Genomic DNA, 23180 nt, shown 5'->3' on the forward strand with positions numbered 1-23180 from the left:
TAAAAATAAAACTTATTTTATTCCGTCCCATCAAAAGCCATCAGCTGCTGAAGCAAAAAAAAAAAAGAGAAAGGACAAGAAAAAATGAGATTCTATGGACCCAGATTAAGTAGGCCACACTGAGTTCCCTCTGGTCCTCCCGCCTGGACACTGCTGGGTAAAACTGGAGGAGCTGGGATCCAGAGATCTTGGCTTAGGCTTAGATGTGGGAGCAGAGGGCATGACGTCATTATGGTTCTAAACCTCCCAAAGGGGCTCTGTGGGCCAGGAAGATGGGGAGTGGGGGAGATGGGGAGTGGAGTACATGACTTTGAGAAGTCAAGTCACCCATGAAGAGCTGTCTGCTGGAGAGCATGCACACGATCCTGGAGCTGTGCCACCTCCTCATGCCTTTGTAGGGCCTGCAGCCCTGACTGCTGCAAGAAGGCCTGGGCAGCCTGAGAGCAGGGAAGAAAAGGATTCAACACTGGGTCCCTCAGTCCTAACACGCAATTACCACAGTCTTATGGGTTAGCCCACCTCTTCTTGGAAGAATGCATTCCCAACAAGAGTATGGAAGTTCGGAACTGGAGCCCACATAGGCTAGCCAGGCCCAGAGAAATGACTAAAGTTAAGACTGGAAGGAAAGGGGCCATGGTGAGACCAGAGGCTTCAGAACAGAAGGATTGGGGACTAAGGCCAGAAACCCACCCCTGGCTGATAGAGGAACAGCAGTTGCAGCAGCTCCAAACTCTGGCCTACTACTTCAGTGTCAGAGAAAGCCAACGTGTCCAGCAAGGAGGAGAGCAGGGGCCCTGGCCATAGACGCTGACAGTAAGCAGGACCTTTCTCAGCAACGTTGCACAGAACCGTGAGCACCTGCAGACAGATACATGTACACAGTCCCCACAAACGATGAAAACCAAAGATTTTAACCATAGCTTCTATGGAATGCTGACCACATGCCCAGGCACTGTGCCAAGCACTTTTATATGCATATTCTGTAATCCCCTCAGCCACCCTCAGGTAGGATTACTATTCCCAATTATAAATGAGGAAACTGAAGCTTAAGGTGGTTAGTTGATTTGCCCAAGGTTAGTTACTAGTAAATTACAGTTTAGGGACTCACACCTAGACTGTCTGGATTATGACTAATGGTCTGGCCCTGAAGCCATCCATACCACACCACCTGCCAGCTCTCAGCTAAGGGTACTTATGAGGGCTCAGGGCTGCTCCCACTGTTTACACTTTGGCCACCAGACCTTGGGCTCAAGTGACCCCAATACCTACCAACACGCTCACCACATTAGATACAGACAACAAGTGCAAGAGGGGCTCAATCAGATCCAGGGAGAGCAGGGAGGTGCAGAAACTAGGACTGTTTGCTGGAAGGGAAAATGTCAGGGTGAAGTTCCTCCAACTGGGGCATGAAACCAACCCACTCCCAATCCTACCCACCTCAGCCCAGGCCATGAGGAATTATTCCCAGTGTCTAAAGGTCCAGGCCTAGGCAGATTATGGTGCTTACCAGTGAGGTTGTTAAGGAGCCAGAGGCCCTCAGGAAGCAGGCTGGGCTGTTTCTGGAGGAGGAACTGCAGAAGGATAAATAAGGCTGCCACGACACGCTCATCTCGGAGCTGCAGTTGCCCTCCCACAGCCTCTGCTGCTGCCTCTGTTAGCAAGTTGCTTAGACACCGAAGCACAGGGCATGCCAGCTGCAAAGACGAGTTAGGGTTCAGGTTTAAGGAGGAAGGGGCAACCTGCACACTGGAGCAGGAGCTGAGTAAAAAGAAAGGTCACCCAGATGTTGACCTGTCCTCGTCACCTACCAGCTCCAGTCCTGCATCCTCAGTTCTCTGGACAGCCCCAGCCAAGTCCAACAGCAGCAGCCCCAGGGTGGACAGAGCGCCCTGGGTGATGAGCAGGGCATTGTTGACCTGGCTGGGCAATAGGAAGCAAGTAGTCACTACTCGGTCAATCCTACCTTTAAGGTGGCAAGTGGCCTAGGTCTGTAGGTTTCCTGAGCTCCAAGAAGAGAGGACCACAGAACAAAGAAAACTCACCACAACAATTCCAGAAACCAAAGTTCAAAAACCTGAGTGTCATGGAAGGAAGCCCCAGGGGAGGTTTGTGGCACTTTCCCAATTGGCCTATTACCTGCAGATGATGTAGTGAAGGCACCAGGCAAACTCCACAGCTACTCCAAGGTTCAGCTTTGGGCCAGGTTGCAACAGTTGCAGCATATGTTGGGGGAGAGTGGAGCCCAGGACAGAGCTGTCAGTAGAAGCAGAGCTGTGAGTAGGAACCACAGAAGGCAAGATGCCAGTCACTCTTCCCAAACCCTGAGAGCAGGTGGGAAAGCGTCCAAACCCAAAGCTCTTCCCAGTCAGGCACATGGAGTTGAAATGTGCAACAGCTTTGGAAACAAGACTCGATCAGGCATCAGGGGCTACACTACCAAGTAGGTCACACCAGCCTACACATCTGGAGACTCAGTTTTACTTACGGGATGATCTTCTCTGGAGCTTCCTTAGCCTGCAGAAGCTGGGACAAGGCATATCCAAGAGCTTCCAGCACAGTCAGATGGGGAGACTAGAAGCAGACAGAGTAGGGATCTGACTCTGGAACCTAGGCCATAAGATTTCCTGAGACTTTCAACCCCTTAGCACAGGGCAGAGGCTGGAGCTGCCTACCCAAAGCAGGTGGGGCATGTGGAGAGACGTGAGGGGATGGGTGCCCAGAGAGGAAGCAAGGAGGTGGACACTTACCTGGATGCAGGCAGCCAAGGCTGGAACAATGCCCTGTGGCAGGAGCTGCCTTCTCACAGCCTCACTCTCCACAATCAGGTTACCCAGTGTATACAGACAGAGCTCCTGAGAGCGGGACAACAAAAGCACTGGGCTTGGCCTGTCTCAGGCCGGGGTGCGGTAGGGGTGGGAGTGGGGAAGCTGGAGCATACCTGTCCTTGAGGATGTGGGCACAGGGGAATGGGAGATGATGGGTGTGTGTATGGCTGGGGGCATCAGGAGAAACAGGTTTTCCTCTTTTGCCTACCTGCCAGCTCAAACTGGACCCAAAAGCACAATTTTTAAATCCAAACCAAGAACAAGGTAGGAAAGGGCAGGGCTTACTATAAAGTCTGAGCTGTGACCGGAGAGGTAGGTGAGAAGGTAGGAAGTGGCTGGCAGGCAGGCCTCAACTACTGCAGACTGCTCAGAGTGAGAGAGCTCATGAAGGCACCGAGCCGCCTCAAGCTGCAGCAGGGCCTGGTTGCTGGTCAGGAGCCCGACTAGGGTCCGAATGCTGCCCTCCAGCCTACATGAGTGAGCACCAGAGCCCTGCTCAGACAGTGGCCCATCCCCCCCACACTCCTGTCCACCCCTCAGAGCCCCAGCCACACACTCACACCACCCACACTGACCTGATGAAGGTCTGTTGCGTCTCAGGGCGCTGCAAGCCTCGCCGAAGGCTGACCAGAGCCCCCTCTCTCTCCTTTTCCTCTGTCCCCCGCTGGGCTAACCGCAGGAACTGCTGGATCTGGAGCCCAGGGCAGGGAGAAGAGAGATGGCAACACATAGTTGCCAGAAAGCAAGGCATGAGTTCTGCTCTGCCCACTTCAGCTGTGAGCCCTTCAATATGGCACTATCTCTAGAACTCGTCATTCACACTAATATGGCCAATAAGTGCCAACCTTGCAGTACAGTGGACAGAAGAGGGAATCAGAACTGGGTTTAATACAAGCCCTGCCACTTACGCTACAGGGGACTAAACCCCAGTTTCTTACCTGAAAAATGGGCATAACATCTACTCTGCCTTTTTACTGTGTTATTTCAAGGATAACATTTAAACCTCTCAGCCTGACATAACCTATCCCTCTAGCGATTCTCCCCATGCAACCGACACTGCAACAACACTGCACATCACATGACGTGTTTTTTAATGCTTCCAAGCTTTCACATAATCTATTCCTTCTGCCTGGGATACACTCCCCAGGTCCTCCACTTCCTTTAGATTTCTGCTCTCACTGCCTCTGAGAAGTTAGCTCTTTCTGGTTCCCTTTGGAAGACTCAGGGGTTTCTATTGTGCCTCATGTTTCCTTCATGACAGGTAGGAGCACATCTGACTCCTTCAATGGGTTGTGAACACGTCAAAGAAAGGGACTCTCTTTTCATCTTTCTGTACCTCAGTACCCAGCATAGGTGCCTTGGTATAAAGTAAGCACACAATGAATAAATGGTATAACCTAGGTATAAGTGCTTTGTAAACTATATATGTAAACATAATATAAACAGGGGATGCCCAATGCTTGCTGAATGAATAAATGAGCTGAAAGAAATTCTTTCGTTCACTTATTCCATAAATACTGAGCATCTACTATATGCCAGATACTGTATAGGCATCTGAGTTTTCAATGATGACAAATAAGATAAGGTCCAGGTTCCTGTGGATTTAAAGTCTAGTTGGAGAAACGGTAACAAGCAAACAATTAGTATGATTAATACTCTGCAGACCCACTTTAGATGCAGCAAATGCAAAGGCCTTGAGACAGGAAAGAGCCTGGTATATTGTTCCAAGAACTGAAAAGAGGACAATTTGGCTGAAATGAGTGAACTGATAAGGTTGGAAGTAGCAGAGGTTAGACCATGCTGGACTGTGTAGATCACAGGAAGGATTTTGGTCTCTGTGTTTTTAAAAGACGCATCTGACTGATGTATAGAGAATTAACTTGAGGAGGCAAAATTTCTGCAGATGACCTGTTAGGCGGCTGCTGTTAAGTATTCAGAGAAGAGGGTGGTGGCGATCGTGATGGCAACGCCATTTAAAAGACTCCACATCTCTTAGGAGGTAAAAAAAAAGGGGGGGGGGGGCTAAGACTTGATGTATTGATGTGGGGATGAGGGATAGAGTTGTCGAGGATGATTCCCTGGTTTCCGGCTTGGCCCACTAGACGGAAGGAGGTGTTGAAGGGACCGCGTTCAGGTCTGGGGGCGGACCTCGAGTACAAGAGAAGGTATTTGCCGCTACCTGGTGTGGATCTCACCAAGCACCCTGCCCCCTCACCTCGGCTTCCCCGAAGATCATGGCCACACATCCCTCCTCGGCTTCCTCCAAGGCTTCGTCTCTCAGCAGCCTCTTGCTGACCAGCTGCTGCTCTCTCCGTGCCTTCCGCAGTGCTGGGAGCAAAGGAGCCGCTTGATCATGGGAGGGGCACCCAGGACCCAGAACCCATCTCCAACCCTGGAAGCCTCCTCACCCCTACTCCGACCGCCATACCCTCATCCTCCCGTGTTCCCTCTCCCGCCCGCACCTGCCTCCCGCTCCCGCCGGCGGCACCGTAGCTGCTCCACCCCGCAGCGTAACGGCTTGAGGCCGCCCCGCTGTCGGCTCCACATGGTGGAACGGGAGTAAACCGGCACCACAGAGCACGCAACAGGGCCCGGGCGTCTAGAACATGGTACGGACTGCGCAGTCGCAGCGCAGGGCGGAAGGGGAGGTGCCAGTGGGCGGGGCATGAAGTGAAGAGAAGGCGGGGCGGAACTATGGGAAGCGACCACGGGCGGGACGGGGCGGGGCGGATCGGAGCGAAGCGAAGGTTAGAGGAGGAGTCGGATCTCTAGACGAGCGAGTTCCAGATAGCTGCCCCTCCCCGTGGCCTCCGGCTTCTCGGCTTCCGATCTAGTAAAGGAAGTAACTCAACCTCGACTCGGACAGCCCCAGGCCCCTAGCGTCACCTTCCACTCAGCAAACACAACCTCCCCATCCCTAACAGATTCTAAATGAACATTCAAAACTAACCCGAGTTCTAGGAAGATGTCGAACTCCATTTCACCAATAACACGGCTCTCAGTGATGAAAGCTGGCTAACCCCTGGAAGTGCATTACCTTATTGAATGTTCGCCATGACAATTATCCTCATTTTTCAGGTGAGAAAAAGGAAACAAATTCAATTATGTGTCACTGTTCTGAATAAAAGTGAACCGCAAGGGCTTCCCTGGTGGCGCAGTGGTTAAGAATCCGCCTGCCAATGCAGGCGACACGGATTCGAGCCCTGGGCCAGGAAGATCCCACATGCCAGGGAGCAGCAAAGCCCGTGCACCACAACTACTGAGCCTGCGCTCTAGAGGCAGAGAGGCACAACTACTGAGCCCACGTGCCACAGCTACTGAAGCCTGCGCACCTAGAGCTCATGCTCCGCAACAAGAGAAGCCACTGCAATGAGAAGCCCGCGCACCGCAACAAAGAGTAGCCCCTGCTCGCTGCAACTAGAGAAAGCCCGTGCACAGCAACGAAAGCCCAACGCAGCCAAAAATAAATTTATTAAATAAATAAAAATTTTAAAAATACTTTAAAAAAGTGAATTATTTTCAGGATAAAGTAGTTCTTTCGTCAAATTTTGAGAGCCACTAATCTAGTAGGTACTGGGGAAACTGGTGAATTAAAAACCGTGCTGCAGGGAATTCCCTGGCGTCCAGTGGTTAGGACTCGGTACTTTCACTGCCATGGCCCCAGGTTCAATACGTGGTCGGAGAACTAGATCCCGCAAGCCGCCCGCCGCAGCCAAACAAACAAAAACTGTGTTCCATACCCTCAAAATCTGAATTGTGGCCAACTAAGCCCTATATGGTCTAATCCCTGCATACCTCTCTAGCCTTACCATACTCATCTCTCCTAGAATCTTTGTTCCCTGAATAAGCCCTGCACTTTTTCTCTTCTGGGCTTTTGCACAGGCTGTTCCACTGCCTAGAGCCCTGTCTCTGCCACCCCACCCTCACTACAACCAGCACTCTTCCCTTATTTAACACTGTCCTCGAGATCTCCAGTGTCCCCTACTCAGAACTACTGGACCAGTGCCCCCGTTATGAGAGCATATAGCACCGTACGCTTCTCCTTCATAACCCTTTTCACAGCTAACATTAAGTTACAGTGTAACTGTTTGACGTTGTCTCCTCCCAAACCGCCTTCACAGCTCCAAGAGAGTAGAGTCCTGGTAGCACTTAAGAACTTTTATTGAGGGAATTCCCTGGCGGTCCAGGGGTTAGGACTCCACGCTTTCACTGCCAAGGGCCCGCGTTCAATCCCTCTTGGGGGAACAAAGATCCTTCAAGCTGTGCGGTCAAAAAAAAAGTTAAAAAGAATTCTTACTGAGGCCTCTAATCTTTAGAAAGCTACTACTTAGACAAATGTGCAAGTAAGAACAAATCCAGGAATGGGAACTGTTCTTCAAACCCATTTCCTTCCCTTTAATTTAGTTCCACCTCTTGGAGTCAATCGGTGAAGTCTTTGATTTCTTCCACAAAACATCTAGTTAAATATCTGCAGACCATCATCCTGTTCTCCATATCTTCTCTCCAGGTCCAGCATCCATCCAGCCTCTGGACAGCCATTTATTGAGCACCATTTATTTATTTAACTTTATTATTATTATTTTTTTTTATTTTGGCTGTGCAGCTTGAGGAATCTTAGTTCCCCCACCAGGGATCGAACCCGTGCCCCTTGCAGTGGAAGCACAGAGCCCTAACCACTGGACCACCAAGGAATTCCCTGAGCACCATTTATTAATGCACCATGCTCTGGCTGGGGATAGGATCTGGGTCTTGTCCCCTTCCTCATGCGGCAGGCTGGCTTCTAACACCTACTTCTTTCTCCTGGTTGGGAAGCTAAGGCAAGTCCCCAGGAAAAATCTATGCTCTGCCCAGAGTGTCTGCTCAAACAGTTACAGCAGCCCAAATTGTTTTTTATTTGGGGTGTTTGTTTGTTTGGTTTTTGTTTTTGTTTTTTGCACTTATCTGCCTGGCAACTCTGTTAATCCTGTAAGAAACAGCCTCATGTTCTCTCTACTACAAGGCTAGCTGTTCCTTTCTCTAGAGCTCCCCCAAGTCCTTGTCTCCTCTGTAAGAGTCCTCTTCACTATGGACTGTAGTTCTGCATCTGCATTTGCCTCCCGCACCTACTAGAGTACTTGAGGAACCATGTGATGGTCACATCAGCATCCCAGGGCTTGGTATTAGCGCTGGCACTTGGTTTAGACAAACGATAGATATTTTTTGAATCAAGGTGTGAGTTGGGGACCTTTGCAGAAACATTACTGCCCCTCTTAGCTTGGACCCCTCATCCAGAGTGTCTCCCCTAAGGTGATGGAATTTTTTTAACCATTTTTTAAAAATTGAAGTATAGTTAACTTACAATGTTGTGTAGTATATATATATTGGGTTGGCCAAAAGGTTCGTTCGTTTTTTTCCGTAAGATGGCTCTAGTAGCACTTAGTTGTCTTTAACTTCCTTCAAAGCGATTTTGTTAGATTGTATGTGACAGCTGGCATATCAGCATGCATTTTTAAAAAGAGTTATCGAAATTGGTGAATTTTTGTGTAGCCATTTTAATATTGAAGATGGAAGGAAAAAAGCAACATTTTCGGCATATTATGCTTTATTATTTTAAGAAAGGTAAAAACGCAACCGAAACGCAAAAAAAGATTTGAGCAGTGTATGGAGAAGGTGCTGTGACTGATCGAACATGTCAAAAGTGGTGTGCGAAGTTTCATGCTGGAGATTTCTCACTGGACGATGCTCCAGAGTCGGGTAGACCAGTTGAAGTTGATAGCGATCAAATCGAGACATTAATTAAAAACAATCAACGTTATACCACGCGGGAGATAGCCGACATACTCAAAATACCCAACTCAAGCGTTGAAAATCATTTGCACCAGCTTGGTTATGTTAATCACTTTGATGTTTGGGTTCCACATAAGTTAAGCGGGGGGGAAAAGAAACTTCTTGACCATATTTCCGCACGCGATTCTCTACTTAAACGTAATGAAAACGTTCCGTTTTTAAAACAAATTGTGACGGGCGATGAAAAGTGGATACTGTTAGGTGAGCCGACGCGGGTTGTGAAAGAATTCACAGAAATATTAACCAGGGAAGAAAAGAAAGTTTTTACTCCTCCACTTTCCAAGGGAGGAAAGGGGCCAGACACATAGGGTGGCACTGGCCCCAAAGAGTGGGGTTTGAATCTTTTATTGGGCTTCAAAGGGCAAGGTGCAGGAAAAGGAGGTGGGTTCATGTCTATTCTGGTCCACAGCAGTACCGGGGTTGGCTGTGTGTCTATAGGATGTGTTTTTTCGGAGAATAGACTTGCAGTCTTCAGTAATTTTCCAGGTCTCGGGTGTCTGAAAGAGACTTAATAGGTGCCCTTGACAGGTGTTACTCCATTTTGAATCATGTTAGGTGGGTTTACAGATACTGTACAACAACGTGGAATGGAAGAGATCGTGGGGCAAGCGAAATGAACCACCACCAATCACACCAAAGGCCGGTCTTCATCCAAAGAAGGTGATGTTGCATATATGGTGGGATTGGAAGGGAGTCCTCTATTATGAGCTCCTTCCAGAAAACCAAACGATGAATTCCAACAAGTACTGCTCCCAGTTAGACCAACTGAAAGCAACACTCGACAAAAAGCGTCTGGAACTAGTCAACAGAAAACACATAATCTTCCATGAGGATAAAACAAGACCGCATGTTTGTTTGATGACCAGACAAAAACTGTTACAGCTTGGCTGGGAAGTTCTGATTCATCCACCATATTCACCACACATTCACCTTTGGATTTCCATTAATTTCGGTCTTTACAAAATTCTCTTAATGGAAAAAATTTCAGTTCCCTGGAGGACTGTAAAAGGCACCTGGAACAGTCCTTTGCTCAAAAAGATAAAAAGTTTTGGGAAGATAGAATTATGAAGTTCCCTGAAAAATGGCAGAAGGTAGTGTAACAAAAGGGTGAATATGTTGTTCAATAAAGTTCTTGGTGAAAATGAAAAAATGTGTCTTTTATTTTTATTTAAAAACTGAAGGCACTTTTTGGCCAACCTGATAGATATATATATATTCTTTTTCAGATTCTTTTCCATTATAGGTTATTATAAGATACTGAATATAGTTCCTGTGCTATACAGTAGGTTCTTGTTGTTAAGGTGATGGAATTTCCTGAGGAGCCAGGCTTCAGTGGCCTGAGTCTTCTGAATGCAGAGACTCTGATGAAGAAAATAACAATGAAGGGCTGTTGTTACAACCTTAGCCATAGAGCTGGGATTCCAAGCCTTTTTGTCTGACTGCAGAGTCAGTGTATTTCACACTGAACTATACTCATATCTTGGTCCTCAGAGATGTCCCAGTGACATGGTCTGGCCTTTAGGCATGGCTTAGGGTATTAGAACATGCCCAACAGGACACACAGGGAGCAGTGTGGTCCGATGGGGCTTCCTTGTTTGGATTGTGGACAGATGTGGCTACTTCTGGAAAAAGGGAAGTGAAAATTCAAATGTTTTTCATGTAGCTCTTTGCCCAGAAATCCAGAAGTTCAGACTTGTGAGGGCTGTTTTAAAAGCATAGCCCTTCTAAAATTGAGGGCAGTCATCAATTAGATCCCTTGAACTGTAACTTGCTTAATAAATAATATCATGTAAACTGCCTTCACCGATCAAGCTTGCCTTAATTGTTCCTGCAAATTACATACCCTCATGTAGCTTACACAATATGTCACAAGACTCCTTTAACTGCCCCTCTGTGGATAACACCTCTGACAAATGGGTTGCTATAGTAACAGTTCCTTAAGTTGATTTTCAGGAACTTAGAGTCAGCTCTTGCCAGGTCGTGTTCCAGCTGATTAAGACTGCTTGGAACCACTGACCCTCCAACTGGGCCTGTGCGAGTGTTGGATGGATGGCTTTTGACATCAGAAGGCCAAAACTTCACCCTCAGATCATGCTAATGCCACCACTTTCTGAACATGCATCCCATGAAGAAGCATGTAACTCAGATACACCTGAGCAGAATACTGATTACCTCACCTTTTTCCTGTCCCCAATCGCCTTCCCCAGTACCTCCAACCACCCTATACCCTTCACCCATAAATATCCCAAGCCCCTTGCCTTCAGGGAGGTGAATCTGAGACTTGTTCTCCCTGCTCCTCACTTAGATGCCTTGTGAATAAACCCTTTCTCTGCTACAAACCAAAGCGTCTCAGTGTTTGGCTTACTGCCTGTTGGGCAAACAAACCTGGTTTGGTAACAATTCCCCACCCTCTGGGACACTTGCTTTTTTTTCTTGACAAAGCAGGTGAGTTACTAATTAATCCTCATTCAATATAGGTCCAGCTTTTCATTCCTAGGGCATAGGAATTGTGCTGGGGAAAGGGCAGGAGAGAGCTAGGTACAAGTGGGAAAATTATATTTAGGAATATTTCATTTCTCAAATTTCAGGGCGGGGAAGTGGAAACTAAGAGAGCGAGGGACTTGGCCAATGTGTCTCTGTTAAACACATAGACTTCTCTACTTTTAAGAAAGCTATCACTTTAAAAAATTGTGAGGGGACTTCCCTGGCGGTCCAGTGGTTAAGATTCTGCTCTTCCAATGCAGGGGGCACGGGTCGGGGAACTAAGATGCCACATGTCGTGTGGCCAAAAAAAAAAGCTATTATTTCTTAATAAACAAATTTAAAGAACAAGTCAGCAAAAAAAAAAAAAAAGGAGGGCGGGGGGAGCTGTTCCTCAGACCAACTTCCTTCTCTTGAACCTAATTCTAGCCCTTGGAGTCAATAGATGAAGTCTGCAGTCTCTTCCACAAAATACGCAGTTAAATACCTGAGGATATTCAGGGAGTTGGACTTGGGTGACAGGAGGTTAACAGTAACTACCAAGACTAGGGAAATGTTAAGGAAACTACCCGGGTTGAGTCACTGGGCTATAGGCAGGGGACGTAAGAGTCCTGGCCTGAGGCACTGGGGATCTTCCTTTCCCCATCCCAGACAAGGCTGGGGGCACCTGAGTCATCAGGGCACTGCCTGAGGCAGAGGGCCCTAGACACCTTGCAAAATACTTCCTGTTATGGCTCCTCTCCTGGCAACATCATTCACTGCAAAATTTCCCAGAAGGACAGCGGATGGGGTGGTTAGGAGGAAGAAAAGTGGGGAGTGACAGGGTTCAAAGAGGAGGGAACGGAGTGACATCCCAGGGTTACATAAACTTTCAGAGGCTGCCAAAGAGTAAGGACAGATAGGTTTGTGGAGCCTGGAAGCCGACAAGAGCCGCTGTAAAGGAAAGAAGCCACAGCCCATCCCAGAGCCCGGCGGAGAGGCAGAGGTTCTGAGGACCTATCGACCATGGTGAGTGTATGCTCTTAGGGCCGAAGGAGGGCTACTCGGGGAACCTTAGGGACCGGCAGGATCCGCCCTGACCTCCGCTGTCTCCGCAGGTGTGCGTGCCCTGTCTGCTGCTGCTACTGCTGCCACTGCTGCGTGTGTCTGCGGCCACACCAGAGCCCTGCGAGCTGGACGAAGAAGATTTCCGCTGCGTCTGCAACTTCACGGATCCGAAGCCTGACTGGTCTAGCGCCTTTCAGTGTGTGGCTGCTGTCGAGGTGGAGATCCGTGGCGGCGGCCGCAGCCTGGAACAGTTTCTAAAGAGCGCCGACGCCGACCCGAAGCAGTACGCTGACACAATCAAGGCTCTGCGAATGCGGCGGCTCACGTTGGGCGCTGCCCAGGTTCCTGCTCTGCTTCTGGTCGCCCTTCTGCGTGCGCTCGGTTACTCCCGCCTCAAGGAACTGACGCTTGAGGACCTGGAGGTAACCGGCCCGATGCCGCCGCCGCCTCTGGAAGCCACTGGGCCTGCGCTCTCCACCCTCAGTCTCCGTAACGTGTCGTGGGCAACAGGAGGTGCCTGGCTCGGCGAACTGCAGCAGTGGCTCAAGCCTGGTCTCAGGGTACTGAACATCGCGCAAGCACACTCGCTTGCCTTTGCCTGCGCACAGCTCCCCACCTTCCAGGCCCTCACCAGCCTAGACCTGTCTGACAATCCTGGACTCGGCGAGCGCGGGCTGATTGCGGCTCTCTGTCCGCACAAGTTCCCGGCCCTCCAAGGTCTAGCGCTACGCAACGCGGGGATGGAGACGCTCAGCAGCGTGTGCGCTGCGCTGGCGGCGGCGAGCGTGCAACCCCACCGCCTGGACCTCAGCCACAACTCGCTGCGCGCCACCGCCCCGGGCGCTACCTCGTGTGTCTGGCCCAGCTCACTGAGCTCTCTCAGCTTGTCGTTCGCGGGGCTGGAGCAAGTGCCTAAAGGACTGCCGCCCAAGCTCAGCGTGCTTGATCTCAGCTGCAACAGGCTAAGCAGGGCGCCGCGGCCAGACGAGCTGCCCGAGGTAAATAACCTGACACTGGACGGGAATCCCTTTCTGGACGCTGGAGCCCTCAATCACCAAGAAGACCTGAAGAGCTCTGGCGTGGTCCCAGTCTGTGCGCGTTCCGCCTTGACCATGGGGGTGTCAGGAGCCCTGGCACTGCTTCAGGGAGCCGGGGCCTTTGCCTAAGGCCCAGGGGAGAGGGGGGGAGAGGAATGAATTGGCTCAGATTGCCCTGGCTCTGGGAGAGCCTCGTCAGGACATCTCAACCAACCAACCCTCTGCCCCATCTTCATTAAAATCTTAAACAGCGGGTCCGTGTCATTCACTCAACAGACGTTTACTGGGCACATTGCTGGATAGCGAATCCATTATACTTAAACTTTCTTCATCCTAACTCCCTAGAAACCATACCTGCCCTTCCTTAGAAAAGAACTACTGGGGCAGAAAGGGCAGGGAAAAGTCGCCTGTCTAGGGCTGTGTGGGAGAACCAAGGGTTTCTGCCCAATGCGGGCTTTCTGAACAGATTACTGGCACCTGTGTTAAAGGATGTTTGAATGGTAAACATACCTAGGAGGATATAGAATGTTTCCTCTCTGGTGCATTTTCCAAGAGTCAGCTTCTCCCTTTCCAAGGTAATAAAACCCAGAGCCATTTGCTTATTCTCACTCTCTTTTTTTCCTCCAACCCCCAGTGAGGAGAGACAGCTATGCCACTTGTTCTACATAAGCTCTGAGTTTTATAATTTCAGGGTTCCTCTCCTGTAGCGTACAGCCCCTCTGCACACACAGGTACATTGGCTTTCACTGTGTCATGTAATGGGGAGTTTGGTGTGGTGACCCCCAAGCTGTAAGCTTATTCAGCTTTCTGCTTTCCGGAGAACTGCTTGTCTCTTTCTTGGTATGCACTCCTGACGCTGCGGTATTGAGCGTAAAAAAGGAAAATGGCTTGCGGCCAGTTTCGTTCCAGGTGCCTGCTCTGGATCTAAGAGCACCTGGTTGTTCCCCAGAAGAAGGACGTGCTGCCCTAAGGGGGAAGTCTGTACCTCCAGAGAATGGCCCATAAAGCATGCTAACGCATAGACAGTGGCGACAGAATTATGTGGAAAACAAGGTTTACTGATTTATTGTCTGCTATTCGTTCCGTACTAAACCTATATATACATTCATGCTCTTTGAATAAACTTGCCTTGCAACCATCAGTTGTCTTGGCCCTTCTGATCCTATACTGGTGCTTTTCAGTTCCTTACCCCTCACCGCCAGGAGCTTCTAGCTTTCTGCAGCCGGTCTGCGGCAGTTTGGGGTTGGGGAACTGATACAAGATGCTGTCATTTAACAGCCTGTCTCTGAACCAGAGATCTTGTGACTATGTTAGTATATGTGTGTATAATCGTTCTTTGATTTGCAAACAGGATAACACCTTAGACCCTTCACAGCTTCTCGGACCCCTGCACAGGGCAATTAATAGTATACGTCCTCTGAACCACATTATCTCAGCGACCCAGGACATCAGCCAAGAAGTACTGTTCCTTCTAAGGGTTCCTTCTTCATTACATCAAGGAGGCAGCCACACCCAGCAGAGATCTAGGTATCTGCCTCGAGGGGGACCTCAAGAGGAGTGGGAGGAGGCATGGAAACATAGCCCTCCAGCCTGCCTCCCTCCAGTGTCCAGAACCACACAGAAAGGAACGGAGAATGCAAATTAACATTGATGTGAGAGTTACACAGGTTATCAGACCATGGACTCAAAGAGTCATAGGGACAGCTAAATAAACTGCCAATCTACGTGGCTGAACCGCACTGACTCCATTTTGTCAGCTCCATCTTAGGCCCACAGTCTTGCCCCTCCCCTTTCTGCACAACTGAGCTTTAGTCTACTCACAAGGAGTGCACCCAAGCCAGATTACTTTCCTAACAACTTTTACTCTTGCCTTCATGTGATACGAAAACTGGAAGAATGCCTTTTGTTGACACAGATGGTTAATGGTCATGAGACCCCCCAGGAGGAAGAAGCCCCGGTTCCCTTGGATGCAGATGTGCGTCTTACTTGGTAGTCAAATTCTGTTTTTCGCTTTGGCCCCTTTAAATCCAAGGTATCCCCTTCGCAGAGCGCAGCTGTGAATGCCTCTGGATCCTAGCTGTAGGTAAGTTCACAATACGCATTATATAATATGGCTGTGTGTCAGTACCCACAATAAACTTCAAAATTGCACTTATGGAGTTGCCTTCTTTGTTTTTGGTCTCAAAGTTCTTTCTCAGTTCGGTGGATATTATTCAATATCTCTGCCTCCCAACACTTTTGCATGTGGATAGACAGTTTTTCCAATACCATTTTTTGAAAAGACATTGAATGGTCTTGGCACCCTTGTCGAAAACCATTTGACCATATATGTGAGGTTTTATTTCTGGGCTCTCTATTCAATTCTATTGGTCCATATATCCGTTTTTATGTCAGTACCACACTGTTGTGGTTACTGTAGGTTTATAATAGGTTATGAAACCAGGAAGTGTGAGATCTCCACTTTTATTCTTTTTTTCAAGATTGTTTTGGCTCTTTGGGGTCCCTTGAGATTCCATATGAATCTTAGGATGGATTTTTCTATTTCTGCAAAACATGCCATTAGATTTCGACAGGGATTTAATTAATTCTGTAGCTTGCCTTGGGGAGTGTTGATATCCTAATAATATTGTCTTCCAATCCATGAACATGGGATGATTTTCCATTTACTTGTGTCTTCTTTAATTCTTTCAGCAATTTTTGTAGTTTTCATTGTACATCTTTCATCTCTTCAGTTAATTTCTAAGTACTTTATTTTATTTTTTGATGCTATTGTAAATGGAATTGTTTTTCTTAATTTCGTTTCCAGACTGTTCATTGTTAGTGTATAGAAACTGCTGAACTGAAACAAATAGACTGTCAGATAGTTCTGCAAAGACAGGTTTCTTTGGGATCAGCAGAGAATTGCAATTCAGGGGTCTGCAACCACGGCGAGCTATCAATACATGCAAGTTTCTGTATGGCAAAGGTAGGAGAACACTTTTATACAGAGGAAAAGGAAGGTGGGAGGGCTCCTCACCAGTAAAAAAGGAATCTTTCTTCTTCCTGTTGGGCTCTCCTAAGGTCTCAGGGCATGAAGCAGTCCCTTCTGGTCTCCCAACTCTATTTAATTGAGGTTTCTGTTTATTTTTTTACAAAACTCACTGGATTTTGTTTGTTGGTTTTGTATGCTTCAACTTTGCTGAATTTGCTTATCAGTTCTAACAGGTTTTTTTGTGTGGAATCTTCAGGATTTTCTACATATAAGATCATGTCATCTGTGAACAAAGATAATTTTACTTCTTCCTTTCCAGTTTGGATGTCTTTTGTCTCTTTTTCCTGCCTAACTTCTTTGGCTAGGATTTCTAGTACTATGTTAAATAGAAGTGACAAAAGTGGGCATCCCTCTCTTGTTCCTGATCTTAGAAAGTTTTGTCTTTCACCATGGAGTATGATTGATGTTATGTTCATAAGATAATCTTCATTAAGATGAGGGAAACAGCATGATTGTATGCAGACAGGAATAAGATATATATTTTTTCTCTTTATTCTGGTAAAAAAAATATATATAGTAAAATTTGCCATTTTAACCATTTTTAAGTGTAAGGTACGGTGGTATTAATTACATTCACAGTATTGTGCAACCATCACCGCAATTTCCAGAATTCTTTTGTCACCCCAAGAGAAACTCTGTACCCGTTAAGCAAATACTCTCCATCTCCCCTCGCCCTAGAGCCTGGGAACATCTAATCTACTTTCTATCTCTATGAATTTGCCTATTCTAGATATTTAATATAAGTGGGATCATACAGTATTTGTGTCTGGCTTATTTAACTTAGTATAATGTTTTCAAGGTTCATCTATGTTGTAGCATGTGTCAGTACTTCATTGCTTTTTATGGCTGTATGATACTCCATTGTATGTATAAACTACATTTTGTTTATTCATTCATCTATTGATGGACACTTTTTGGCTATTGTGAATGATGCTACTATGAACATTTTAGTACACAAATCTGTTTATGTACCTCTTTTCAATTCTTTTACATATATACCTAGGAGAAGTATTGCTGGATCATATGGTAATTATATGTTTAATGTTTTGAAGAACCTCCAAACTCTTTTCCACAGCGGCTGCACCATATTACATTCCCATCAACAATGTATGAGGGTTTGGACTTCCCTGGTGGTGCAGTGGTTAAGAATCCACCTGCCAATGCAGTGGACACGGGTTCGAGCCCTGGTCCGGGAAGATCCCACATGCCGCGGAGCAACTAAGCCTGTGCGCCACAACTGCTAACCCTGCCCTCTACAGCCCGTGAGCCACAACTACTGAGCCTGCATGCCACAATTACTGAAGCTCGCGCGCCTAGAGCCCATGCTCCACAACGAGAGAAGCCACCGCAATGAGAAGCCCGCCCACCACAAGGAAGAGTAGACCCCGCTCGCCAAAACTAGAGAAAGCTTGTGCACAGCAATGACGACCCAACATAGCCAAAAATAAAAACAAACAAATAAATAAATGTATATTTTAAAAAAAGCAATACATGCCCTGAAAGTTTATATTTTCAGTTGTGTGTATCAACTGAATCAGAGCACAGTTTTTTCTTTTTATTAGAGCCATACTAGTGAGTAAGAAGTGGTACCTCATTACGTTTTTGATTTGCATTTCTTTAATGACCAAGGATTTTGAGCGTCTTTTCACATGCTTGTTGGCCATTTGTATAGCTTCTTTGGAGAACTATCTATTCAAATTTTTCTCCTAGTTTTTAATTGTTGTTTGTCTTTTTGCATTTCACTCATGTATAATGATGTTGAGCATCTTTTTATGCACTGTGTATATCTTCTTTGGAGAAATGGCTATTCAAGTCTTTCTCTCATTTTTTACTTGAGTTGTTTGTCTTTTTGTTGCTGAGTTGTAGAAGCTCTCTATATATCCTGGATACTAGATCATCATCAGGTGTATAATTTGCAAATATTTTCTCCCATTTTGTAGGCTGCCTTTTCATATTTTTGATAATGTCTTTTGATGCACAAAAGTTTTTAACTTTGATGAAATTCAGTTTATCATGTTTTCTTCTGTTGTGCTTGCTTTTGGTATCATATCTAAGAACTCATTGCCAGCCTAAAGGTCATGAGGATTAATTTCTGTATTTTCTATGAGTTTTATAGTCTTAGCTCTTAAATTTGGGAAATTAATCGATTTGAGTTAATTTTTGTATATGGTCTGAGGTAAGGGTCCAACTTCATTCATCTGTATCTGGATGTCCAGGTGTCCCAGTGCCATTAGTTAAAAAGATTAATCTTTCCTCATTGAATGTTCTTGATGTCCTTGTCAAATCAGCTGTCCATAGAAACATGGGTTTATTTCTGGACCCTTACTGCTCTACTCTCTCACTGATCTCTAGGTTTGTTCTTATGCCAGTACCACAGTGTCTTGGTTACTATTGCTTCACAATAAGTTTTGAAATCAGGAAGTGTGAGTCCTCCAACTTTGTTCTTCTTTTATAAGATTGTTCTGACTATTCAGCATCTGTTGAAAACCGTATGAACTTTAGAATGAGGAACATAAGCTGAGAGTGAAGGAACGAATAAATAGGTTATGCAGTGAAGGAAATCCCATATTACACTAATGCTTCAAAGGGGCTCAGAGAAAAAGATGGTATGTCCCTTAGTTCAGTTATACCAGATGTCTCAGGGTGAAACCATCTAATCCTGAGACCACTTTTGCTTTGGAACCTGATGAGATATAGGAGAAGACTGCAAACCTGGGTGGCCTTGCCGTGGGAGACATTTTGATCGTAAGATATAATGAGGGACTGAACTAATTACTCTTATTTTTCACGTAACAGCTAAACAATGAGATATAACACTGGCATTGTTGGTAAGACTACAATATCAATATTGATAGTCAAATGTATGGGAAAATACAAGCCTCCTATGTCTACCCCACGCCGATTCCTCCAGATGTTAGGCATATTCATCTTGTTACTATTGCCCTACCTGTTATATAGATGTACACCAAATGTAGATGATCAGACAGGTATGATTCTTTTGGCTATAAGGGATCCTTGGTGAAAAACCAGAGAGTGGCTTGTGATATAATAAAGAACTTATCTGGTCTTTGTCTTCAGTTACTGGCACAAAGCTTCAAAAACCTTTGGAATTTCCTGAGCAATAGGAGTCTCTCTGTTATACTAATGAAGTGACTTCTGGCAGGGCCCCTCGATAGCTTCAGGATGGAAGAGGTTACTCACTAGAAAAAAACAACCATGCAGGGACTTCCTTGGTGGTCCAGTGGTTAAGACTCTGTGCTTCCACTGCAGGGGGCACAGTTTTGATCCCTGGCCATGGAACTAAGATCTTGCATGCCACGCAGCACGGTCAAAAAAAGAAAAAACATGCAGATTGAAGGGCTGGAGTTGAATTCAATCACATAGCCTATGATTTAATTAATCATGCCTACATAATGAAATCTCATCGAAAAACGCTAGACAATGAGGCTCAGGGAGCTTCCTGGTTGGCGAACACATTGATGTACTGGGACGGCATGCCCTCACTCCACAGGAACAGGAGCTCCTGCCACTCAGGACCCTTCCAGACCTTGTCCTACATAACTCTTCATCTGATTGTTCACTTGCATGCTTTAAAATTTAAAAAAGGTAATCATAAATAGAGCACTTTCCCGAGTTCTGTGAGTCATTCTAGTGAATTATTGAACCTGAGGGTTGGTTGTGGGAACCCAGGAATCTGTAGCCAAGTCAGGCAGTACTACAAGTAACCTGGGGATCCCACTTGTGGCTGGAACCTGAAATAAGGGGTCTTTTTGAGGACCTTGCATTTTAACTTGTGGGATCTGGCGCTAACTACAGGCAGTTAGTGTCACCTACAAATTGGCACTTGCCATCTACCTCTACAAGGATCAAATTATGAGCTGCTGCAACTGCTGACCTTCAACACCCCCTGAAAGGAGTTCAGGGAGGAGATGAGGAATGAGGCACTCTGTGCTCTGGGAAAAACTGGCAAAACAGGTCTTCAGATACATATTTTCAGGAGACAATTTTATGAGTCCAATTGTTGCATCTCCTTGTACCTAGAAAAGCACTAAAATCGCCCTTCATGGTGACACCTGCTCCTAGTGACTAGCAGTAACCTTCACGAGACTAGCAGAAACCTCCTGCAAAAAAATATGTGCTTGATTGCATGTACTCCCCCTGCACCAAAATCACATATATACGGAACTTCCCCCCCTACCTCTTTGGAGCAGCTTCTCAGAGCAGTCTGAAATGCTAGTAGTCCAGTCTACTGGACTATAGTCCTAATTTTACCCCAAATAAAACTTAACTCACAACTCACAGGTTGTGCATGTTTTTTTCAGTCGACATTAGTATCAGAATTAGATTGAAATGCAGGACACCCAGTCAGTGTTAGAGAATTGGTGTCAGATACAGTAACTATAACGCTTTGCTGGGTTCTGTAAGTCATTCCAGCAAATTATGGAAGCTGCAGGAGTAGTGGGAATACCTGGGAGTGTAGATAGCTAGTCAAAGTGAGGACCCCTGAGCTTGAGACTAGCGTCTGAATTTAGGGCAGTCTTATTGCAACTGTGCTCTTACCTGTGAAGTTTGGCCAAACTCTGGGTAGTTGGTGACAGAAGTAATTTCATCGTACATGGAACATTATTCAGCCACAGAAAGGAAAGAAGTACTGATACATGCTACATCATGGATGAACCTTGAAAAACAAGAAAAAAGCCAGTCACAAAAAGAACACATATTATGTGAGTCCACTTATATGAAATGTCCAGAATAGGCAAATCTATAGAGGCAGCAAGTAGATGAGTGGTTGTTTACGGGTCAGGATAGGGTGGGGGTTAGGGAGGTTATAGTAAAGGAAAGCAAGTTTCTTTATAAAGTGATGGAAACGTTCTAAAATTAACTGTGGTAAGAGTTACACATATCTGCAAACTTAGTAAAAACCATTGAATAATACACTTTAAGTGGGTGAATTGTATGGTATGTGAATTATATCTCAACAAAGCTGTCATTTTTTAAAAAGGTAGTTATCTTTTATAAATACATACTGAAATAGCTATATGTGAAACATAAGGTGTCTGGGATTTGCTTCAAAAGAATCCACTGGGGTGGAAGGGGGAACAGAAGAAATAAGACCGGCCATAAGTTGATAACTGCTGAAGCTGAGTGCGCGGAAGCTCATTAAACTATTCTCTCCGCAGTTATATATGTCTGCAATTTTTCATAAGAGCAAAAAAAGAAAAATTCCATGCAATAGTCTGGCTCACTCAGAAAAGAGAGGTCTGTCACCTCCTATGGTAAGTTATTGTTTACAGGCCCCACCCAGAGCCCTCAGATCAGGGAGATGAATTATTGAGGGGAATCTGAGAGGCACAGAAGCCATGGAGTGTGCAGAGGCGATGAGCACAGAGGCTGCTTTGGGCCGGGGCAGCTCAGCCCCTTCAGTCCTCACTGACAACCCACAGACCAGGCTGACCGTGGTGGTGGAAGTAGAGCAAAGGAGAAGATCTGGTAAGAAGCCTCCACACATTCATCTCAGAGGTAACGCAGCCTGGGAGAGCCTCTTGGGAGAGGGGGAGGGCAAGGCCATCTCACATTAGGAAACTGAGGCAAAGGTTGAGGGCAGGACTCAGGAGTCCTGGGAGTTCAATTTCCCCCATGAGAGTTGATATGAAGCCCACCTGTCTCAGGCCCCGAGGAGACCTGTTGCCCCACGCTCCTCCTGGAGGGGCCCAAGAGCATCCGCCTGTATCAGCGTGGGATCCTGGAGAGTCAGGTAAAGATGGGATGGGCTGGGATGGGGTGTGGGTAAGTGCAGGGAGGATGGGAGTGACACTGCTGACTCCAGTCCTGCTCACAGGAACAATGCATCACCTTTGACAGAGTCCTGGGTTCTGATGCTCCTCAGGTAGGGGGGTCTGGTAGGGTGATGGGAGGAGGGTCGGAGCACTCAGGACCCTTGTTCCTGGAGTGCTGAGTGCTTCCCAAGCTCTCTGGTCAGGGCAGGCTGGGCAGGCACCTGAGTTCGAGATGTGCCTGTGTCTCCCTGCAGGAGGCAGAGCAGGAGTTACTAGCAAGAGTCCAGTGCATGCTGGGCTCGGTGGGCCAAGGGTACAGTGTGGCCCTGCTGCTTCGGGGTCGAGAAACAGAGGCACCCCGGCTTGTGCCTCAGGTGAGTCCCAGAGGATGCACCAGTCATAGTTGTTATGAGACTCAAGTGTTGGCTCCTCCAGGAGACCTTCGAGAACTTTCCCCTCCCCACCCTAGCTGGACTAGGTGCCCCTCCTTGGGGTTCCTATAGCACCCTGTGGTCCATACAGGATGTTTTGCCAGAGTCAATCACGAAGCTATTGAGAGGTCAGGGAAGGTGGGAGGCTGGGGTCCATGAGGTGAGGGTCAAGGAGGGGTGGTGTGCAAAGGTCAGATACTCAGGGAAGTCTACTTTTCACTGTTCTTAGTAATACTAATAATGATGATAAACATTTTGTTTTTAGGCTTCATCAAAATGGCCCCAAACTAAAATAGTTGCCTCAAAACCTTGTCATGAGCCCCTACCCTAGCAAACAGGAGGTCCCACTGAAAATGTCTGCTCACTTGTCTGGCTCGCTGTGAACCACAAGGCCGGGGGCTATTTTTGTCCTGGCCACCAAGTCCATAGCACCTAGCACAGGGCCAGGCATAGACTTAGCCCTCAGGAAATGTGGAAAAACAGGTTAATCCTTTCTCAATCCTCACTCACCCTTCTCCACTTTAGCTGCTGCAGATGCTGTTTGAAGCTCTGCCCCTCAGGAGCTCTGATGCCGTGCTTAGTACTCTTAGCTTGGTGCAGGTGAGGCCCTGGGGAGAGGGGAGACCTGGGGAGCCAAGGCCATGGTGATGCCGCAAAAGAGCCCAAGGCTCAGGGGCTGCCTGAAGAGTTTGGGTCTCTGCTGCTCACCACTGTCGGCTTGCCTT

The 23180-nt window shown here is 47.0% G+C and overlaps 4 protein-coding genes and 1 long non-coding RNA gene across 18 annotated transcripts in view; 3 read left to right on the top strand and 2 right to left on the bottom strand.

Moving 5' to 3' along the window:
• Nucleotides 1-20919, bottom strand: TMCO6 (transmembrane and coiled-coil domains 6). 12 transcript variants are annotated; one of them, XM_082454220.1, is made up of 12 exons: nucleotides 20808-20919; nucleotides 5041-5153; nucleotides 3401-3516; nucleotides 3111-3294; nucleotides 2748-2852; nucleotides 2486-2571; nucleotides 2137-2271; nucleotides 1809-1920; nucleotides 1508-1694; nucleotides 1270-1364; nucleotides 691-858; nucleotides 1-437 (listed from the first exon to the last, which is right to left on the bottom strand). In XM_082454220.1, exons 2-12 carry the CDS (start codon nucleotides 5059-5061, stop codon nucleotides 324-326), a joined length of 1323 nt encoding a protein of 440 aa, XP_082310346.1. In that variant the 5' UTR covers nucleotides 5062-5153; nucleotides 20808-20919; the 3' UTR covers nucleotides 1-323. The 12 variants fall into 12 exon arrangements, with proteins under 12 accessions (XP_082310346.1, XP_082310343.1, XP_082310339.1 ...); XM_082454217.1 differs by lacking the exon at nucleotides 20808-20919 and adding an exon at nucleotides 5288-5468 and having other exon boundaries at nucleotides 1508-1571; XM_082454213.1 differs by lacking the exon at nucleotides 20808-20919 and adding an exon at nucleotides 5288-5467 and having other exon boundaries at nucleotides 1282-1364.
• The window catches only part of SLC35A4 (solute carrier family 35 member A4), a gene marked incomplete at its 5' end in the record, with an annotated part of 27625 nt that continues 12833 nt past the window's right edge, over nucleotides 8389-23180 (bottom strand). Inside the window, 2 exons of one of the 3 annotated variants that reach the window (XM_082454270.1) lie at nucleotides 8389-10012; nucleotides 20808-20925. Of the gene's footprint in view, nucleotides 10013-15660; nucleotides 18765-20807; nucleotides 20926-23180 lie in introns of those variants that run through there. The other 2 variants (XM_082454269.1, XM_082454268.1) reach the window with 2 other exon arrangements.
• Nucleotides 10025-23180, top strand: part of LOC309657223 — a 116739-nt gene continuing 103583 nt past the window's right edge. The window contains exon 1 of the long non-coding RNA XR_014261720.1: nucleotides 10025-11404. This is a non-coding gene — a long non-coding RNA (uncharacterized lncRNA). The remainder of the gene's footprint in view (nucleotides 11405-23180) is intronic.
• CD14 (CD14 molecule) lies at nucleotides 11956-15367 on the top strand. The gene is made up of 2 exons (XM_082454264.1): nucleotides 11956-12140; nucleotides 12230-15367. The coding sequence occupies exons 1-2, from the start codon at nucleotides 12138-12140 to the stop codon at nucleotides 13343-13345; spliced, it is 1119 nt and encodes a 372-aa protein (XP_082310390.1). The 5' UTR covers nucleotides 11956-12137; the 3' UTR covers nucleotides 13346-15367.
• Nucleotides 22101-23180, top strand: part of LOC309657001 (uncharacterized protein) — a gene marked incomplete at its 3' end in the record, with an annotated part of 11131 nt that continues 10051 nt past the window's right edge. The window contains exons 1-2 of the mRNA XM_082453987.1: nucleotides 22101-22398; nucleotides 22981-23099. Of these exons, the coding sequence (XP_082310113.1) occupies nucleotides 22315-22398; nucleotides 22981-23099 (203 nt within the window). The 5' untranslated portion in view covers nucleotides 22101-22314. The remainder of the gene's footprint in view (nucleotides 22399-22980; nucleotides 23100-23180) is intronic.

The sequence above is a fragment of the Balaenoptera physalus genome (assembly GCF_965194825.1).
Source record: "Balaenoptera physalus genome assembly, chromosome: 3".
Lineage (NCBI taxonomy): Eukaryota > Metazoa > Chordata > Mammalia > Artiodactyla > Balaenopteridae > Balaenoptera > Balaenoptera physalus.